We start from the raw sequence: 21885 nt of genomic DNA, 5'->3' as shown, positions 1-21885 counted from the left end.
AGAAGCAACTTGCCTTTCATGTAGTTAAGTCATGTGCATATATAGCTAAAACATCATCTCAAACATGCTTGAGATAAAACAGACATCCTAATTTAATTAAAACCTTCGATTTTGCAAAAACAACGGCAAGAAGTTCACATTCTAAAATGCAATCTCTTTATGATGCCGCACAGTTTCATGTGATTATTCTAAGATGTTCCTAAATCACCACCATTCGTGTTGCTTCCAAAATCCTGATTTGGCAGTTATCAATAATCTTAACCAAAAACTAACGCTTATTCATCCTCTTATATAAGGCGCACAGAGGAGGAGTTTTGCAAACCAACTTTAAAAATGAATTTAGCCAGAAAATGAGTTGACCTAAATAAACCACAAGATGGAGCTGTTGTACTAAGGTTCACCCACACAACAATATCAGCGCCTAGCATTACATTATTCAAGATGTGTAAGTTGAACTAAGGGCTCATCCTTTCATGTCACCTTTCTATCATAGGTCCCACTTAAAGCTCCGAGTTCCCCCCCGTCCCCCCCCTTTTGCCCCGGTGCTTTCCTTGCAAAACCCCACTCTTAACCTCTGAAAGTAATTCCGCAGAAAACCTGAAATGCCAGTTGTTTCGATACAGTGCAGACCTCTGCCTAGAAAGTATGGGGCAAAATGTAATTGCGTGGACAGGCGGAGTCCCCCCAACCCCAGGCGACCCCCAAGTGGAATAAAGACTCAAGACAATGTGCTATGGGATTAAAATTGGCCACAACTTTATTAAGTTTCAGATGTAGGGAGACCTTGGCTCAGGCACAGGGTGTTTATCCTTCCCAGTCCCCAGTCAGGGATCTGGGAGACTTCAGGGTTTTCCAGAATGTGTGGGGATTGGGCTGACTCTGGAGAACATATGTTCAAGCAGAGAGCCCACCCCCCATTTTGCCGCCGTTGGAGGGGAGAACAATGACAACCTCTCCGCGTATGGCCAATGCCTCCCCTCAATACCCCTTTAACGAGGAACCCTGGGATCACCACCGCAAGGGGGGCGTGGGTCACCGCTTACCCCCCCCCCCATTTAGGAAGATAGACTAAAGGATTCCGCCCAAGACCTGAAACCACCAAAGTTGTGACGTTTTGCTACGGGAAGGGCAAAACCTGCCAAAGCAGGAAAATTCCTTTCTGGTCCTTCAACAGCGACTCTGATATGGCAGCACCTGTGTACTGTGGGGAAGAGGTTAACCTGCAAAAGAATGCTTAACTGAGGGAGGGCAGGGTGAGAGAAGCTCTGGAGCCAGCTGACCCTTCGCAGGTAAGAATCACCTTTTGTTGTGTGGGCAGGATGGTCCCTGGCCGATCCCCTTGCAACGCCTCCCCAGGCAGCATTGGGCGATTGGCTGAGGTAGGCGGAGACCTCCAGGTATCCAGGCTGGGGAGGATGAAGCCAGCCTGAACTACCAGGAACCGCACTGGGATCCAGGGGGCTGCACCCGATCACGCAAAAGGCGCCCTCCATTTGATGTGGGAAGCGGTCTTTGTGGATGAGCCCTCAGTGTATGACTTCCAGCATGTGATTGACAGGGATTCACATTTTAAGTTCAGCTAATGAGGAAATTCTAGTAGGTTGTAGTATGTAAGCAAACAAAGAGGACGAGACATTTTTATTGGCGATTCAGGCCATGCTCTGCTAAGTAGTTTTCAAAGCATGTACTTAAAACTGCACCCTGCAAACCGTAATGCGGATTTTCGTTTAGGTGTGTGCAAATCCCACTTCCAAAAAGAAAAAAAAAGGCCAGTCATATATTTTAAAAATTACTTAAATCCACAAATCAATCAAAAACAAATATACATATATCCATCACTAAAAAACAGGACAAAATCAGTAAAAGCATTTGATACAAATGTAACTAAACCACGTGTCTGGATAGGCTGGCTGAAACAGAAAAGTTTTCAGGAAGCATCTGAAACAGTACAGGGAAGGTGTACTCTCTCTGTGTGTGTCTATCTATCTGAATCTAAATTATTTGAATCTAGTTTATTTATTTGTACCCTTTGTACATGGTGGTTCACAGTATAACACGATTTACAGTAAAACAAGGAAACAAGAGTATATAAAATCAACTGGATATTTATTTATTGTTTACAGTTTTTGTGTGTGTACACAAATCACAGTCCAAAACAGCACACTTAATTCCATTCTCTTGCTTATAAAATATACGTCCCATCTATGGATGGTCCCAGTTTTGTCCCATGGCTAAAGGGATGGCAAGAGCCCCCACCTCCTTTCTCAGCCATTCTTCCCTATTCCGATTGGCTAGCAGCTCTCCTCCAGCAGGGCCAATCCCAGGGGCACACACAAGGTTCCCATAGCAACCTGTAAACACAGATAATCTTTCTCACAGCAGCGTGTGTACTGCTTTGCCCAGGGTGTTTTGTGGCACCTACCTCCTCGACTTTAAGGCTAGCGAAGTGGCCTACTTCAAAGTAATCCAAAATGTTCAACCTAAGGACTAGCATGAGTGGCAGACAATACAGCCCTGGGGTGCTGATTGGCAACTGGAACGAAGATGTGTGTCTGGAAGAGGTAATTAAAAGCTCTTCCTCCCCTCTTGACTTATTTCGTTTACTTTGTGTCTTTATTCCATTTACTGTTCAGTCCTTTCTACATTTACTTGGAAACAAAGTCCATTGTGTCCAGTGAGATTACTCTCAGTTAAGTGCGCATTGGCTAATTTCTGATATATGATACATGGTTAGTGCTTTTTTTCCTAAAAAAAAAATGTTTAGGGGTATTCTCATTTTCCTACTCATATTGAAAGACTGCCCCTCAATGAGGCCAAACTTAGATTCAGATAGGAGTATGCATACCCCTGCGTCCCCCCCCCAGAAAAAAGCACTGTACATGGTACATGAGGAAATGTGTTTTGTCAATAAATTTTATAGCATGTTATTGATATCAATTACTATGGATGTTTTAAGGGAAATCCCCTTAAATCTATGGATAGAGTTTTGTACTTTTATTCTTTATATTTTATGAACTTTAATTATGGCAAATAATTGGCAAATGCTTTGTCCAAAACAAAGGACATTTCTTTTCCTGTATTTGGGATATTAAAGAAAAAGTGCTTCTTGCTGATGCCAACTGACCCAGCTTTTTTCTGATTCTGCTTCCTTTTCTACACCCCTTTCTGGATTTTGTAATCGGCTTTGTGTTTTTCAAACTCTATTTGTGCCCCCTGGCTCAAATTGTGGGAGTCTGCCTTACTTTTGCACACCTCTTAATGTTGAAATTTAGCAATTTTTACTGCTGTTGTTTTTTATTTGCCACAGTTTGCGGTGGCTGGAGGTTGCGCTGTTCAGACTGAGCCGCGATGAGGCAACAGATGCACGTTAAAATGCCAAGCTCACATTTTAAAAATTTCTTTCCTGAAACAGGAACTCCTGAAAGACTTCTTATGTAAAAGAGAAAGAGGGGAGCTTCTAATCCAGAAATCAAAAAAACTGAAAGAGAACCTTTACAAGAAGGTATGTGATCACCCATTGCATTTCTACATTTCTACCAGCACTTGCTTAGCTTTAGCAAAGGTGCAATAATATGTGCCTTTAACCTATGCCTGTACAGAGAACTTGTGATATTATGAACTGCTGTTGTTTTCCTTAATCTTGAATAACTGATTCACATATTATATGTTACACTATATCTATCTATATATCTATATCTATCTATCTATCTATATCTATCTATCTATCTACATGATAACATATAATATATATATATGATATAATTTTCAACACTGGCTCCGGCCTGGTGGAACGCTCTGCCTCATGAGACCAGGGCCCTGCAGGATCTGATTTCTTTCCGCAGGGCCTGTAAGACAGAGTTGTTCCGCCCTCCCCCTCTTTCTTTTTTCTTTTCTCCTCCTGTGATGAGGCTGCATTTTAATGTTTTAATGTTGTACTTTAATCTTGTTTTTAAGTTGTATTCATTCAACTTGTTTTTATTATTGCTTGTTAGCCACCCTGAGCCTGGCCTTGGCTGGGGAGGGCGGGGTATAAATAAATAAATAAATAAATTTATTATTATTATTATTATTATTATTATTATTATTATTATTATTATTATTATTATTATATTAGATCTCCAGATGAATCAAGATGGGGAGGAATGGCAAATACTATTGATGGGGGGGGCAGGCAGAACAAGAGTGGAATAAGAGTCAAAATAAGAATTTCCTATGCATTGTGCAGAATTTCCTCAGGATTGGACTAGATGACCCTTGAGGTCCCTTCCAACTCTACAATTCTGTGAGACAAATCAAGGTAGAAAGTGTTACCTGAAGGTAGAGTTTGGAATCCCCTAGTCCAGAGGCATATTCAGGTTGAGGTGACAAGCATCCTCACTCAGATCCCTCCCTTCACTGCCATTCTCATCACCCTCCATAATGAAGTGTTGGAAGGCAACTATCTGTGACTGAGAGCGTATTCTACTCTTGAACTTGGTCCATCTATCTCCATATTGTCTACACTGACTGGCAGCTACTCTCCAGGATTTCAGACAGGACTCTCCCCCAGGCCTACCTGGAGATGCTGGGGATTGAACCTGGGACCTTCTGCATGCAAAGCAGATGCTCTACCGCTAAGCTAGCGTATCCATCCCTCCTCTTCCCCACCATTCTGTACTGATTTAGCCCATAAGACAATAGGCCCTAATGGGAACTGGTTTTGAACCAAGTCAAAAACCATTGATCAGTCCAATTGAACATCCTGTCTTCCCCAACCTGATGCCTTCCCGATGTTGCGTGTCGAGACCCCGAGACCACCTCCTCGTTGATGAATAAGACACAAGGACACAGATATTAATGTTATTGGGCAAATTTAGGCCACAACTTTATTGGTTACAGAATGTGAGCGGTATTGGCTTAGGCATTGGGATTGACCCGACTATATGGGTTAAACCACAGAGCCTAGGACTTGCCGATCAGAAGGTCGGCGGTTTGAATCCCCGCGACGGGGTGAGCTCCCGTTCCTCGGTCCCAGCTCCTGCCAACCTAGCAGTTCGAAAGCCCACCAAAGTGCAAGTAGATAAATAGGTACCACTCCGTCGGGAAGGTAAACGACATTTCCGTGTGCTGCTCTGGTTTGCCAGAAGCAGCTTAGTCATGCTGGCCACATGACCCGGAAGCTGTACGCCGGCTCCCTTGGCCAATAAAGTGAGATGAGCGCTGCAACCCCAGAGTCGGCCACAACTGGACCTAATGGTCAGGGGTCCCTTTACCTTTACCTTTACTATATCTGACTCCTGCCCGTCATGCAGGGAGTCCAGTAAGGCTCAACCACCGATAGGGGGAGCCCCGTCGTTGCAAACCAACTTGTGCTCCCCCTGGGTTCCCAACGGGGTTGTGGCATGGCCCTAGCCCAGCCCCGGACTTCAGACAAGATCCACACCCCCGGATTCCTTTAACGGAATACCCTTAAGCTTGGAGGGGCAGGTGATGGCCACACCTCCCCTCCCCCATCATAAGATCAACCAATGCCTAACCGCCAAACCTTACAAAGTTGTGACGATTGCTACGAGGTAGGCGAAAACCAAGTGTCCCATGCCAATTTGCCAAGTGGAAAAATTCCTACCAGGCCCCTCAATGGCGATTGAGGAAGTGAGCCAAGAGGAAGCTCAGTTTAAATGGGCCCGGCCACGCCCCCCAGCCAGTGGATTGGCTGGCAGGAGAATGACTTGGCTGGGAACCTCCAAGGGACGCGGGACTTCATCCCCCACCCCCAGAGGGGAGTGGGTGGCCACGTGGTCCACCGCAACTCCTCCCCACTGGGAAGTAGAGCGGATTTTTGGACGACTGCCATCATACCAGATCTTTAGCCAATGCTGGTTCTGGCTGATGGGAGCTGCAGCTCCAAACATCTACAGGGCACCCGTTGGAAAAGGCTAGTATACACCAATGGGCAGCTCCTTGGGATTTCAGGCAGGGCTCCTTTTTAAGCATTACCTGTAAAATGCCAGGGACTGAACTTGGAATCTGCAAGAGAAGGATGTGCCATATCAGAGACCAACAGATCCTTCGCTGACTTGAGGCTGCTTTTGCCAGATGGGCAGTTTCATCTTCAAGGTTGTGTTTGTAAGGATGCGTGGGAAGCCCATCTTTTCCAGTGCAGCAAGCAAATAATAATAATAATAATAATAATAATAATAATAATATATTTATACCCCACCCATCCAACTGGATTTCCTCAGCCACTATGGGTGGCTCCCAACAGAATATTAATAATAAAAAAGTGATAAAATATTAAAAACTTCCCTAAACAAGTGTGGCTTGATCATAAAAAATGATCTTTGCAGACAACCAAAGTGAAAATCCAAATCATGCTATAATCATCTGAGATCCCACCCCTTCTTCTTATTCTTTTTTTAAAAAAGGAGCAGCTCTCCATTTCTACAGACGGATTTATTCACTTTGGAGATACGGTTATGCTGGTGAGCCCAGATAACAACAATTCACCTGACAAGGAACCTACGATGAGTGGGAATCTATCTCTGGCTGTTAATCCCAAGGAAACAGACATACTCTCAGAGAATGAACTGACAGCTCCCTGTGATATGAGCGCAATCAGCAGCGTGACCCCAATTGGCCGGAATGCGTTCCGGATTTTAAGGTGGGAGACTGGTTGAATCATTTTGTAACTTCCTAGAATTGGATCTTTCTTTCTTTCTTTCTTTCTTTCTTTCTTTCTTTTTCATTCATTCTTTCCTTGTTTCTCCTTCCTTATTTAGTACGCCAAGACTAGTTCTGCTGTTAGCAAGCAAGTCACCTGCTGCATGTTTTTCTTTGCCTCCATATTGCCAAGGTGGCGCTGTAGTCTAAACCACTGAGCCCCTTGGGCTTGCCGATCAGAAGGTTGGCAGTTCGTATCCCTGGGACAGAGTGAGCTCCCGTTGCTCTGTCTCAGCTCCTGCCAACCTAGCAGTTCGAAAGCAAGCCAGTGCAAGTAGATAAATAGATACCCCTGTGGCAGGAAGGTAAATGACGTTTCCATGCGCTTTGGCTTCTGTCACGGTGTCCCGCTGCACCAGAAGTGGTTTAGTCCTGCTGGCCACATGACCCAGAAAGCTGTCTGTGGACAAACGCCGGCTCCCTTGGCCTGAAAGTGAGATAAGCTCCACAACCCCATAGTTGTCTTTGACTGGACTTAACCATCCAGGGGTCCTTTACCTTTTTTTTTTACCTTATATTGCCAAGGCGCCTACTTCAGTTGTGTGCACCTTGTAAAGATCCCACCTTGCTTTGCACAAACCCAGAATCCTTCAGGAGAACCTTGCTTTGGGCTCAGGATCTGGGATCAATTTGAATCTGCCGCGCATCCCTCGTAAATGATCTGTAACATGTCTTCTATTGAAATAATGACCTTTGTCTGTTTTTTAAAGCATTGAAGGCGAATGCATGGGAGAGCCACTTAGATTTGGGCAGAATTTTGGTCTTGGAGCATCTGGAGGGTTTCCAGAGAAGATGGTAAGTGAATATATGAAACAGAACGGCCCATACAATGTTAATGACTATAATGTTATGTTACCATAAACATATGCAGGATTAAGGATGCAACAGCTATTTGCTAACTGTTCACCATGCTTTCCAAACTTTTCATGTTGGTGACACTTTTTAGAAATGCATCATTTTGCAACATGGTGATTGAGTTTCACTAGTAAATCAGAGGTTAAACTAACCCCTTATAAGAGATACAGACACATATCCTGCAACACACCTACACACTACAGCTGACACACCAACAACACACAGTTTGGAAAGCTCTGCGATACCTAGTACAGCTTATGATTATGATGATCACCTACTTCATAATTTTAACCTGCTTCTCCTTTGAAGAGCTCACACCAACATACTTGGGACCCTGAACCAGTCTCCCATGCAGGATCTCACTAAGCGTGGACCCCTTACCTGAAGAATGGTTGATCCTGCACTAGGATTTATTTATTTTTTAAGCCCTGAGGATGCATTGCTTTTCTCCACTCAAAGCTGATTTCCCACACACCACTATTGTGCTGCATTATTCAGTAATGTCCTTCTAGACGGCCAATTTGCTTCCACGATGCTCTGGTTCTTAACTCTGTTCTTTTGTATTTTATTGTGGTGAATTGCATATATGTGGAAGTTCTTGTAGCCAAAAAGTGGACCCAAAATCTTCTAAATAGTAAACAAATATTGAAAATTCAGAAGTAAGTCCTGTTGAGTAAAGACTCCTTCCAACGTTAGTTAAAAGCTTCCTCTTTGTGTTGCCAGTGTGTGAAAACAGTCACGATCCAAGGATGCCCAGGAACGCACCTCCAGATGGTGGAGATGTCAGGTGCCATCCCGTCACCTTGCGCATCTTCACTTGGTTGCAAGTGGCCGATAGCCAGGTGGAAATGCACCTGACACCTGGCCAATTTTGAACGTCGTCCAATTCTATCCAACATAGATGAAAACCTGCTCCTTGATCTCAGGAACCATTGCACAAAGTTTGGCTATGATATCTTAAGAGGTCATCGTCAGGCCACATGCTCAACGTTGCCTTTGCTTTCTGTGTGGCTTTGATCAATGTAACTTCCAGTAGTATTTCTGCTTTCGGCAAGCGCTGGGATTTGCAGCTCTGTGTCCACCCTCTCCCTCATTTCCTGAAGTTTTGCAAATGCAAAGTCCTTCACACCCAACCATTCATGCCAGACTAGTCCATACAGCAAACTTAAGAATGCAACATGTGATTACAGTATGATGTAAGCGCAATACTGGACCCAGATTCGTAACCGCGCTAATATTTGTTTTGCTTGTTCTTTGGCCTCTGTCAATCTACAACAATGTTTATCTAATTCGCAGACAAATCATTCCCACATGTTTCCATTTCCAGCTATTTATTGCGAGTGACCACAGAAGTTTTCAGAACATGACAAAGAAATCCTCCCTCCAGCCTGTGTTCTTGACCGATGAACTTACCTACTTGTGTTCTTGGCAAGCTACCTATCTGGACCCACAGTTACGCATGGAATACGAAGGGTTCCCAGTTCCTGTAAGAAATGATGCCGAGCCTCTTAAGAGTACTTTGCCTTTCAGACTGTTCTCTCATGTTCTCCAACCACCTCTCCCTCCTTTCCTAAACCAGCTCCACACATGCTCCTGTGCTCTAGGGGCCTTTAGCTGCCTCCCGTGACTCTTACCTCTTTGGCCTCTGCTATGCCAGCCCATAGGGACGCGGGTGATGCTGTGGTTTAAACCACAGAGCCTAGGGCTTGCCGATCAGAAGGTCGGCGGTTCGAATCCCTGCGACAGGGTGAGCTCCCGTTGCTTGGTCCCAGCTCCTGCCCACCTAGCAGTTCAATAGCATGTCAAAGTGCAAGTAGATAAATAGGTACCGCTCCAGCGGGAAGGTAAACGGCATTTCCGTGCGCTGCTCTGGTTCGCCAGAAGCAGCTTAGTCATGCTGGCCACATGACCCAGAAGCTGTACGCTGGCTCCCTTGGCCAATAAAGCGAGATGAGAGCCACAACCCCAGAGTCGGTCACGACTGGACCTAATGGTCAGGGGTCCTTATGCCAGCCCATATTCTGGGAACGGCTTTGCTTCCTTTACCCATCAAGCTATCTTCAGACACATCCTTACCATACATTTGAAGCACACGGCTTTCCCCCCAAAGAAACCTTGAAACTGTAGTTTGTTAAGAAAGGTGGAAATTGTTGCTCTGCGAAAGGGTGCTGGGAATAGCTCTCTAAGCGGTTAAACTATCATTCCCAGCCAGGGGCACCATCTAAGGAGGCCGAGGGGCTGAGAGCACCCCCAAAGTTTTCAAGGAGGGGCCTGGGCCCCCTCAATATTCCATGGCCTGCAGAGGGCCTTGCTGAGCCTGTTTGTGGCTACAGTGGGCCTCACATCTTCCTCCAACTGTGTGACATCACATATGCATATTATGTGTGTGACATCACTCACGTGTGCTGAGCACCCCCCAAAATTGGTGAGAACATGGCGTCTGTGTTCCCAGCATTCTTTGGGGGGAGCCCTCACTCTTAAAATGCTTTAAATAGATGGTGTGGGTGGCTTTTCTTCACCTTCCACCTTTTCTGCACTATTTGAACAATAATTCTTCCTTGCCACACTTCTCTCTGCTTTGCTTTTGATTCCCAAGGAAATTTTAATCAAATTCATGCGTAAACAGTAGAATTTAAGCCCTTCTTTCCTTCAAGTATTTCTCTTTCCCTCTCCCCCCGCCACTATTTCTAGGCAAATACAAAGATCCTCATTGTTCACAGTCATACAAATCAGGCCTTGGCAGTTCCTCGGATCTACTGGATAAGGTGAGCAACTTTTGCAGAAGGGGCACATCTACACTACACTCCAAATATGCATTGGCTTTACACCAGTTTTGAACCCCCTGGTTAAAACCTTACCCAAACAATCCTGGGGACCAGGGACAGGGGATAAATTCATTTCAGTTCAACATTTAAAGGCGATCCATCCAATCTGCACTTTGTAAAACAACATGTGAACCAAGACACGGCCACCTTTCAAAATTCACACTTATCTGAATTTTGCAATGCCACTCTCCAACTAAACAATGATTACAAGAAGGCAGATATCAGGGGGAGCTGCTTGCAGAAAGAAAGTGTACATTGGCCAAAACTGCCCAATAAAAATGCAATTTCCCGGGGAATTCTGGGGACAGTGGGAAGTGGTGTGAGACTATATTTACAAAGGCTGGACTTCCTCATAAGTAGCAACCACTTCCTCCCCCCAAATCAAAACAAATGCCTCCACTTCCCCAAGAAAGAAAATTGGCCCTTGTTTCTTTTTTTGGGGGGGGGATACTTTGAGTAACTGGGGAAGGAATATTGGCCGAACCTTATATAAAAAAGTAATGGGAGAACAGGGCCAACATTTGAGGAGTGTAACAAGGCAACTGGCTAAAATGTTTTTTAAAAAGATCTAATTTTGGTTCCTCTGTTTTTTGTCAGGTTGATGTTGGTTAAATGTTTAGTTGGGGTTGGTGGTTATTTTAATTTGTAACTGTAAACTGTTTATTATCGCTATTGTTGCAGTTGCTATTGGTTTCTGTTGATTTATTGGTTTGTTTGTTGCTCGTATAAGATTTTTGTTATTTCTTAATGTTTGATGCTTTGTTGTGTTTTTATATATGCGGTAAGCTGCCCTGATTGGCTGGAGAAACTCAGCAAGATAGGCGGGATATAAATTTTAAAAATATTATTTATTATTATAAACATAAGTCAACACCACAAAGTGAGCTTCCTGCCCCCACTTCAAATAAATGCAAGGTGTGTGGTGGATTGTATTTTCTTTTCTTTTTAAAGTACAAATCATTTAAATATACGTCTGACTCCCCCTTTATCACATACACAGCACAATGGACAACAACCTATCCCCCCCCATAGCGTATGAATCAATATGGCTAACCTGACCCAACAACTTATCCCCAACACACATACAAACAAGCCACACTGCAATCAACTGAAAAAATTAAAATTGTATGTGTGTTTGGTTGGTTGACATTCAGGCTGAGGTTACGGAATGTTTAGCCATAATTGTTGAGTTTCTACTCTCTTCTTTTGAAGGACATACTTTGGAAAGGAATTTGAGGTAAACTGCCACACATACCTGGATACACACAGAGCTGAAGAAGACAAGAATTACTGGGTCGTAGTTACCGGGAATCCGAGCGACAAATCAACCACGATGTTTGATAGGCCAAAGCCTCCGTCGGACGCGGACAGAGTGCAAAACAGCGAAATCCCCAAAGTAATATGCCCCTGTTAAAGCCCATGCTTTAAAAAGGAAATACAATAACGTTCTTTTTTGGGTTCACATAAACAGAAAGAGAGAGAGAGAGAGAGCTGAAGATGTAAACTGGCAGCAGAGCACGAAGGAAGCTTTGCTATTTCTTCATTCGAGCTGAACAGATAGGTGAGGATACAGTCAAACAGCAATGGAAATATAACATTATTCTATCCTGTAAAAAAATAAAAAATAAATCCAAAATTCAGTTCCAGTACAAGAAACTTATAATCTCCTTAGTTTTTTTAAGTACCTTGACCAACATTGTGTCTTTCCCTATCCTAATCACTAGGTGGCAGCATCTTTTTTAAAAAAGCCAAACATAAAGAAAACTCTCTCTCACCTCTCCTTTAGGGATCTAAGGGTGGAACTACACGAGTGTGGGCCACCTGGTGTTCTTCAGATGTTGCTGGATTACAATTCCCATCATCCCTGAGCATCATCAACGTTGTCATTTTGTTTGTATACCACCTTTCCATAGTTCAAACCAGTGTTTTTCAACCTTGGGTCTCCAGCATTTTTTCGGACTACAATTCCCACCATCTGTGACCACTGGGCTTGCTAGCTAGGAATGATGGGAGTTCTAGTCCAAAAACAGCTCAAGACCCATGGTTGGGCAACGCTGGTTTAAAGTGGCTTACAACATGAAATGAATTATATAATTACAAATATAAACAAATGTAGTCATGAACAGTAAATAAAACACAGCAAAAAGCCCACAGCCAAATCAAACGATTTGCACATAAATCATAAGAAGATCTAAAGGTGCAAAAATAATAACAGCAACCATGCCCTCAAACAACCCCGCAACCTAAGCATCTGCTCAGCAGCCTCTGCTATTGTAGCTGGAGTCAGTCAAGCTCTGCGAGTGCAGCTTTCTCCTGATTGAAGTGCAGGGTGTTTGAGGACTGGGACATTCGCAGGGAAACCAAAATGCTTGTTTACAAAGCTATCGTACTACCAACCTTACTGGTAGTGAAACATGGACCACTTACAAACGCCATCTCCAACTCCTTGAAAGATTCCATCAACGGTGTCTCTGAAAAGAATTACACATTACTTGGGAAGACAGGCAAACTAATTCCAGTGTACTGGAAGAAGCAAAGATCACCAGTGTCGAAGCCATGATTCTTCAACATCAACTTTGTTGGACTGGTCATGTTGTGTGGATGCCTGATGATTGTCTTCCAAAGCAACTAGTCTATTCTGAACTTAAAAATGAAAAGCGTAATGCTGGTGGTCAATAAAAGAGGTTTAAAGACTCAAGGCAAATATTTAAAAATGTAGTATAATCACTGACAATTGAGAAACACTAACCTATGAGCGCTCCAGTTGGAGAACAGCCCTTACCAAAGGTGTCATGGGCTTTGAAGACGCTCAAACTCAGGATGAAAGGGAGAAACGAGCTAAGAGGAAGGCACTTTTGGCAAACCCTCCCATGATCAACTCCCGCCCAGAAACCCATGTCCCCATTGTGGAAGGACGTGTGGATCCAGATTTGGCTTCCACTTGCTTACGGACTCACTGTTAAGACCGGGTTCGTGGAAGACAATCTTTCTCGGCTATGAGTGATAGAAGAAGAAGAAGAAGGAGAAGGAGAAGGAGAAGAAGAAGAAGAAGAAGAAGAAGAAGACGACGACCTTTATTCCTGAGGCATCCTTGTCCATAGTCAGGCACCTCTGTGGGTACGTCAGTTTTAAGGTGCCACTTTTCCTGCAGGCTTGAGACCTGTTTAGCCTTGATGTCAGAGGCCAGAGCCACCCTGGCAGCAGACCACCCCACCTCAGTCTCATTGCAGAACTCCAGCTCCTTGACCCAGATGGAGCCTGACCCAAGGCTTGGCGTAAGGCCGGGTGAGAGAATCATATGCAGGAATATGCAGCTGTCCCTTATGGGGATCAAACCTGCGACCTTGGTGTTAACAGCACCACGCTCTAGCCAACAGGACTATCCTGGTGGCTCCTCCTGGTCCTCCTCTGATGAGGACTCCCCCAGTTGAGACATGGCCATGTGTAGGGATGGAGGAGGCATCTGCAGAAGTCAGATTCCAAAAGCCAACTCTCCTGATTCAATCAGGGCAGGTCACAGCCCAGATCAGAGTATGAGTTCCCTTTGATCCTCTTTAGAATCTGCAATCCTGTAGATTCTATTACGGGGTTGGACAGAGTTATTGCTGCAGCCATCAGATCCCCTCATAAGCACATATATGCTTGTATGTATCTCTATCATAAGTTTTTCTGCACAGAGTTCAAAGGATTTCCTGTAAAATTCACATGGAAATGACACAGGACAGACTTAGCCCCATCCCCATAAAGAACGAGTAGCAAGGTTCCTTGCACCAGGAAAGTGCACCTCAAACAAGACCATAGCTCTCCCCAGCAACCCCCTAGACTTTCTAAGCCATTTTGCCAGCTCTAGGAGTCTACAGTATGTGATGCATTAGCAGTCAAGAACCTGGAATGCATTTGTTTTCCAGCTATGCTGCTGCAGGATAATTTATGCAGAGGAGTTCCTGGTATATGTTTGCAAACAAACTGGTTGGGGCTTGCCTTCTGACTTGTGTCAAGCCCAGTCACACGTGGAATATCGGAGCAAAGCTAAGCAGTCAGACCACCCAGAGCAGGAATCTATGACTGTTATCTGGCTTTCAGCAGGGCTAGCAGTCCAGTCAGCTCTAGCTGAGAGGCCGCCTTGGGCAGAAACTATTCTCTTCTCTTCTTAAGCATAACATGGTGTGACACAATGCCTAAGGCAGCACCCAGCATGAAACCAGAGTATTTTCCCCCAAACACTTCCATGCATCTTCTGGACGAATTGTTGAACACACTTTATTTTTACTCAAAGTGGGGTCTTGAGCTAGGACCGCACGGGGTGGGGTGGTATGTGCACTGTGCATGCAGAAGGCTTCAGGCATATTTCACAGTTAAAATATCAGCTAAACACTACAGTGGTACCTCAGGTTACATACGCTTCAGGTTACATACACTTCAAGCTACAGACTCCGCTAACCCAGAAATATTACCTCGGGTTAAGTATTTTGCTTCAGGATGAGAACAGAAATCGTGCTCCGGCGGCGCGGCAGTAGCAGGAGGCCCCATTAGCTAAAGTGGTGCTTCAGGTTAAGAACAGTTTCAGGTTAAGTACTGACCTCCGGAACTAATTAAGTACTTAACCTGAGGTACCACTGTAGTTGGTGATGGGAAAAACCTCTTTCTTTCTGCCGGAGAGCTGCTGTGAGTCAAGGGAAGACAACGTCGGACCAGGTGGACAAACAGGTTGCAGGTTGATGTGGTATCACTGTACACCATCCCTGGCATCTGAAATGTGCTACTTACTCAGGGTAGATCCGTTGATGTGAATGAATCCACAGTGGACATTTCCAGCAACTACAGTGGGTCTGCTTGTGAGTAGGACTGGCACTGGTAAAAAACCCACAGATTGCAGATGGGGGGTGGGTAAAAGTGTTCCTGGACTGTTTCATTCCTAAAAGGGGGAGGATCACATGACAGAATCCTCTCTCATCACTAGATACAAGTGTACACAAATATCCATTTTCTAGTTCAACTTTCTTCCTTGATGGTTTGCTTTAAAACGCCCGAGTGATTCTCCCTGTCACTCCATAGGGAGGCATTCAGCTGTATGGAACCAGTACAGTCCAAAAGCAGTTTTACTATTTCATCTTTTGTTTGTGTGAATTAAGCCACAAGTGTGTGGGTGGTGGGGGTGGTTAGATTTTAGCTGCACTTCAAAAGGATCATGCAAACACATTCATTTTTTCTGAGCATCATAGCAGCAGCCGAGATCCCTCCAGCCCCCCCAATAAAATATTTGAGGGGCCAGCCCTCCCCAAGTTGATGGTCATCGCCATTCAAATGGTGTGTGTGCGCCGTGTCTTGTGATCAATTATGCAGTGTGTGTGTGTGTGTGTGTGTGTGTGTGTGACCCGGCTCCCCCAATATTTTATTCAAGTTCACACTTCTGCTGAGTGTGGAGCCCCCAGAAGAACACTTGTGCTTCTCAAAAGAGAAATCGACACCTCTGTACATTTCGTGTTTCCCTCTTTTAAAAGCAGTCCCATCAGCCCCCTCCCTCGACCGACTTGTGAGTTCAGAGAGCCAACTCTCTTGTTGCCTGAATTCATTTTTAAAAGGCTATTACGGGCAGTGGCAGAATTTTGTCTCCAGGTGTCACTGGAAGAGCGAAAGGCTCTTTCGCATGCTTTGCATAAACACAGTAAAAGAAAGACGCCTCCCCCCCCCTTTGTGCCTGCTTTCTATGAAATTAAATTAGGAGGAGACGGGGACTTGCCATTTGCACTGTATACTAGCGTGTGCACAAACGTCGTCAACCTTCCCCTGCAAGGAATTATTTCCCCCCCTGAACAAAGCACTCATTCATCACACATGCACACAGACTCTCTTCCCTCACAGCCCCCAGTCCAACTCCAGCAGGGCAAAGTTGATTTATGCCACACATTAGGCCTCTTACACAACCCTACTGTAAGCTGTTTAGTTTCAAAAGCTACACATTATATAAAGACCTCGAGCCAGACTGAAAGCTCTTTTTGTTCGTAGCATGTGTGGGCCGGACACGAATCAAGCTCTTGTTGCCTTTATTTTGCAATGAAGTAAGGTCCATTGTATGGCCAGGATGCTAATTTAGAAGAAGAGAGGTGATTAAAGGCCGTTTCCCCCAAGAAACATAACATTAAAAACAACAACAACAGCAAAAACGACACAAGCTGTCTCAGCCTAGGCACACTTATGAAATGACTGACACCTTGGGTACGACCGGGTTTTTCTTTTCCCGAATTGTGAACAGGTCTTGTGTTCCTGTGCGCAACCTTCAGGACATGGATGTGCGGGTGTGATGGGCCTGTAGTTTTCCATCTCATGTGCACAAACAGGATCCCAACTGCCTGGTATGGAGACGCTGAGGTTGGGATAGAGGAGATCTCCACTAAGCAGCGACCAGTCAAGGAATGAGCGGGAGGAGCCAGTCTCACCGAATCAAAAAGGCACCTCGGCTGCATCACTGGCACTCAACTCTTGTTAACGTAAACTTTTAGGGAGCAGAATTCTGGAAATCTGAAGACGGGGGTCGTCGTCTCGCAGGTAAGTGACTTGTTTCCTGTTTGGCTCGGCTTGCAATCATTTCTCCCGTAAAGTTTGGTCAAATGAACCGCTACTCGGCATGGGGACAGCCTGCTTTTAATTTGAATTTAGCAAATGAAAAAGAGGGAGGAAGAGCTGATGAGAAGGCTTGAAGGGGCAAAGGAGCTCATTCCAACAATGGCATGTTGGCAAATTGTGTTTGCCATGATGAATGTGTTCGTTTTTACACTTTTTCGGGAGACTTGGTGCATTTTGCTAAGGCTGCATAGCCACCCTTTTGGAGTCTCCTAATTTTTCTCTTTTGTGTGTGTATGGGTATGGAGGAAGTTTCCAGACTCTTGCTGGGGTTTTTTTTTTTTGGGGGGGGGGTGTTCATCGCACACTGGCAAATTCAGGTTGTGCAACTAAAGTGGACTTGGCAGTCTTGCATAAGAAACCTGCCTTCAAACCAAAACCTCAAACCATTTTGTGCTTAAGGAAAGTGACAGGAAAATGCACTGGAAAGGGTGGGAGAGGAATTGCTTGGGGTGACATCATATAACTCCCCCCCCCCGCCAACAAAGCACAATGAATGTTCAATAAACAGATACCTGGAAGTGACCAGAGTTTGTTTGCAAATGCCTCTAAAGTAGAGGTGAGTGAATCTGTCATTGTTAATTCTCTCAATAGCTCCTTTTTTCAGTGTTAAATCTGGTTCTCTACATTTTCACATCAGGTTTTTTTTAAGCACATGAAAATTCATCAAACTCTAAATGTGAATTTCTTCTAATTTCTGTTTGCAGGCCTTTTTCCCTAATATACACATTTTTGCAAAGCCATTTCCCCATAATATGATGTAATGTAACATAATATAATAAGGGATTCTATTGCGTGTCGAGGTCCCCAGGGCCACCCCAATAACTCACACATCACACAGAATTTTTTGTTTAAGGTTTTTGGCATAATTTTGGCCACAACCTTATTAAAATTCAAAATGTAAGTGGTTGCTTAGGCATTGGTTGCGACTATCTGCCCCCACCATGGGGGACAGACTGACATTCCGCACGATGCGAAAGTCAGAACAGGGGAATACACTTGGGGGTAGCGACGTAGCGGGGAACCTGCCCTCAGCCCTCCCCAAATGCAACCAGGAGCTCATTGCTATGGCCCGAGCCCCCTTGACAGAGTGGACAAGCAATAGTTAGCCCCCGATTCCTTTAACAGAATCCCTTGCAGCAGCAGCATTCAAGAGGCAGGCACAGCCAATCCATGCCCCTCAACCAACCAAACCATAAACCAATGCCTAACCGCAACCTTACAAGTTGTGACGATTTGCTACGCAGTAGGCAAAAACCAAATGGCCCCAGCCAATCAGCCAGATGGACAAAATTCCTACTGGGCCCCTGCCCCAAAGCAGACGACCCCATGACAGGCATAGCAAGGTCAAAGCGAACAACCCTATTCTAGGGAGGGAGGGACGGGCAATCCGATGCACAGGCGAAAAGAGGAAGCCCTAGCCTCGTGCAAGGAGTTTTAGCATTTCTGGCTGTCAATCAACAAATGGCAACATTTACTTCTTCCCAACAACAAGGGAAGCCCCAATCGAATCAGTGGCCAACGATCAATTAGCCTGCCCCCAACTTTGGAGTGTCCTGGCGGCCCCCACCGCAACACGTGCTCTCCATGAAGGAGAACACGCTTTGTCAGCAATACAGATATATTTTTATGCACACTTTATAACCCCATACATCTATTTGTTTGTGCACATTACATGGCTCTGCAAAATATAGAGACCTGTGAATTTCCAAAGATGGCTGTGTTGGTTCATGTAATGATTTGGAAAGTGTTGTGCATTAGTCTCTCAATGTGAACTGAAGCAAATTTTTAGGCTGGAGAGCAAGGTTGCAAGTTCTCACAATCAGGTTGCTGCCCGGACAACTCAAAATAGCTGGAGTTCCTCCTCCCTAACTTGCTGGACTCTGCCATCTAAGCAGTCTGTCTTGGACCAACTTCAGTGTTAGGTAATTAGCAGCACCTGAAAAGCGATCAGATGAATGGAGCCATATTGAGGACAACTGCATGTTGGTGGCACCAGGCTTCAAATCTCTGAATGATGCCTCCCAGCAACTCCCTAAAGAGGATGAAAAGCATGGAAGGGACAGGATGGAACCCCATGGGACCTCACAGCACAAATACCAAGGGGCTGAACAGAAGTTCCCCTAATGTCACTCTCCAGTAGTGGTCCTGGTAGCAGGAGCAGAACTACTATAGTAGTACCCCCACACCCAAGTTTACAGACTTGCTTCAGGAAACCATGGTTAATGGTATCAAAAGCCACCGAGAAGAGACCCAACAGGGTTGCATAGGTCACCTCTCTCTTGGTATAGGTCTTTAACCTTGGTGACCTAGACAGTTTCAGTGTCAGAATGAGGTCTAACACCAGGCTGAAATAACCCTAGATCATCTGCTTCCTACAACAATATCTTCAGCTACTCAGCCATCACTCTGTTAGTCACTTTGCCCAGAAAAGAGACATTAGTGTCCTAGAATCACAGAATTGTAGAGTTGGAAGAGATGCTTAGGGTCATCTAGTCCAGCCCCCTGCAATGCAGGACTCTCAGCTAAAGCATCTATGACAGATGGTCATCCAACCGCTGCTTACACACCTCCAAGAAAGGAGAGTCCACCACCTTCTAAGAGGGACCAGTGTCGAACAATTCTTCCTGGCGTCTAGTTGGAATCTCCTTTCTTATAACTTGAAGCCAAGTTACTGTTTGGGTCCTAGCCTCCGGAACAGCAGAAAACAAGCCAGCTCCATCATCCTTTAGATATTTGAAGATGGCCATCATAACTCCTCTCAGTCTCCTCTTATCCAGGCTAAACACACCGGGGAGGGTCTTTTAGGAATGGCCGCACCTCCGACTCTTTCAAGGCAGCCAGTATCACACCCTCTTGTAACGACATCTCGACCCCCCCCATCCCGAACCCATCCAGTGATTCCCTCCCAGCTAAATCTGATAAGCTAAACACCACCCAAGGACTTTCCCTTTGGATAGATTGCGCCCAACAATAGCGATCATTACAGTGGTACCTCTGGATGCGAATGGGATCCATTCCGGAGCCCCGTTTGCATCCTGAAGCGAACGCAATCCGCATCTGTGTGTGCGAGGGTTGCGATTTGCCACGTCTACGCATGCACATGTTGTAATTTTGAGTGTCTGTGCATGCGCAAGTGGTGAAACCCGGAAGTAACGTGTTCTGTTACTTCCGGGTCGCTGCAGAGCATAGCCTGAAAACGCTCAACCTGAAGCATATTTAACCCAAGGTATGACTGTATTTGAGACTCATCTGGATATTTCAGTGACTTCCATGGTGGCAGAAGGGAAAGGAGGAAGCTGGGAGCCCCACTGACATATGCCCCAAAACAGGGAGAGCTGTTTGGCACAAAGAGATAGCAGATGACATCCTGTGCTGTAGGTAAGTGTGAGGCGATGCAAGTCAGACGGGTGTCTGAACTTCATCTATGCACTCACAGGCTGTATTTCTAAGTTAACCACTCTAGAAGAAAAAGAAAAATAGTCTTAGGCGTTACTCTGCACGGCTCAGTGGAAACTTCTGCTCAGCTCACAGCAGTGGTTAATAAAAAAAAAGCAAGCAAAACAAAACATTGGGACTGTATTAGAAACCAGACCAGGAAGAATAGGGTACATTATAAGACTAGCTGCATGGTAAGCATTTAGTTTAACGGCGTATATTGAATACTGGGTATTTTAAGTTTTAAAAACATAGACAACAAATGTGAGGTAAGGAAAGAGGTGGGGGGTGAATACGCAATGTGGACCTAGCAGTTTGAGGGTTGTTGTCAATGCTAGTCCTACTCAGAGTAGACCCATCGATGAACAGGACTACCTTAAGTTCATTGTTTTCAATGGGTCTACTCTGAGTAAGGCTAGCATTGGATACAACCCCATGACGCGTCTCCTACCAGAGGTACTATCCCCCCCTCCCCAGTAAAACCCCATACAACCCTCTATAACTGCAGCAGGAACATTAGAAGCTGCCTTATTCCAAGACAGATCATTGCTCAGTTTGCTCAATGTCTTACACTGACCGCCCAGGGTTTCAGGTAGGAGTCTCTTCCATCCCACACATCACCAAGAATTGAACCTGGAGCCTTCTGCATGCCAAGCAGGTGTCCTAGCTCAGTCACAGAGTATCTGCTCAGTATGCAGAAGGTCCCAGGTTCAATCCCTGCCATTGGCCAGTAGGGTTGGGAGAGAACCCTGGAAAGTCACGACCAATCAGTGTAGACCAGGCATGGTCAAACTTGGCCCTCCAGCTGTTTTGGGACTACAATTCCCATCACCCCTGACCACTGGTCCTGTTAGCTAGGGATGATGGGAGTTGTAGTCCCAAAACAGCTGGAGGGCCAAGTTTGGCCAGGCCTGGTGTAGACAATACTGAGCTAAATGGACCAATGGCTTGACTCAGTATCAGGGCAGTCTCCTGAATTCTACCATTGAATGATGGCCTTTCCCCATACAATAAAAACAATTGGCAAAAATGCTCTCGAAGACCAGGAGCTTTGGGTCAGCCGGGATAGCTCAGTTGGTTAGAGCATGGTACTGATAATGCCATGGTTGCAGGTTCGATCCCTGTATTGGCTAGCTGAGTATTCCTGCACTGCAGGGGGTTGGACTAGATGACCGTCCAGGTCCCTTCCAACTCTGTAATTCTATGATTCTTTTCTATGATTCTCTGAAGTTTTCATCACATACAGAAGAGGCAACACACTACATTCCTGTTTTATTTGAAAATGGATTGGTCTGTAGCTCTGTTGCATTTGTCACCATGGAATAGCTAAAGAGAGCTACGAACCTAGCACAATTGCTACCCAATTTGCTGAGAAGTGGCTAACTCCCAATAATGGCACATTCCAGGTGGAAATATCATGCTGTGGTTAGTCACTAGCCCATCCCTT

General features: G+C 45.1%; 2 protein-coding genes and 1 non-coding gene across 3 annotated transcripts in view; all 3 read left to right on the top strand.

Annotated features, from left to right (window-relative positions):
• Positions 1-2366: 2366 nt before the first annotated feature.
• Positions 2367-12035, top strand: CFAP161 (cilia and flagella associated protein 161). Its single transcript, XM_053364365.1, has 7 exons — positions 2367-2561; positions 3413-3502; positions 6405-6640; positions 7410-7494; positions 8882-9040; positions 10246-10319; positions 11592-12035. The coding sequence occupies exons 1-7, from the start codon at positions 2472-2474 to the stop codon at positions 11791-11793; spliced, it is 936 nt and encodes a 311-aa protein (XP_053220340.1). The 5' UTR covers positions 2367-2471; the 3' UTR covers positions 11794-12035.
• Positions 12036-16356: 4321 nt separating this feature from the next.
• The window catches only part of IL16 (interleukin 16), a 68145-nt gene continuing 62616 nt past the window's right edge, over positions 16357-21885 (top strand). Inside the window, exon 1 of the mRNA XM_053364351.1 lies at positions 16357-16925. The gene's annotated coding sequence lies outside the window, so the exon portion shown is untranslated. The remainder of the gene's footprint in view (positions 16926-21885) is intronic.
• TRNAI-GAU (transfer RNA isoleucine (anticodon GAU)) lies at positions 21497-21571 on the top strand. The gene has a single exon. It is a non-coding gene; the product is annotated as a tRNA-Ile (tRNA).

This window comes from Podarcis raffonei, chromosome 14, assembly GCF_027172205.1.
Source record: "Podarcis raffonei isolate rPodRaf1 chromosome 14, rPodRaf1.pri, whole genome shotgun sequence".
Lineage (NCBI taxonomy): Eukaryota > Metazoa > Chordata > Lepidosauria > Squamata > Lacertidae > Podarcis > Podarcis raffonei.
Note: the sequence above shows the minus strand (reverse complement) of the source record. Positions and strands in the feature narration are given on the sequence as shown.

Bases quoted from the DNA above. Each gene is read 5' to 3' on its own strand.
- CFAP161 (XM_053364365.1), top strand. From the start codon at position 2,472: ATGTTCAACCTAAGGACTAGCATGAGTGGCAGACAATACAGCCCTGGG. The intron at 3,503-6,404 runs GTATGTGATCAC...TTTTTAAAAAAG, and splicing joins AAGAGAACCTTTACAAGAAG to GAGCAGCTCTCCATTTCTAC. The intron at 6,641-7,409 runs GTGGGAGACTGG...TGTTTTTTAAAG, and splicing joins AATGCGTTCCGGATTTTAAG to CATTGAAGGCGAATGCATGG.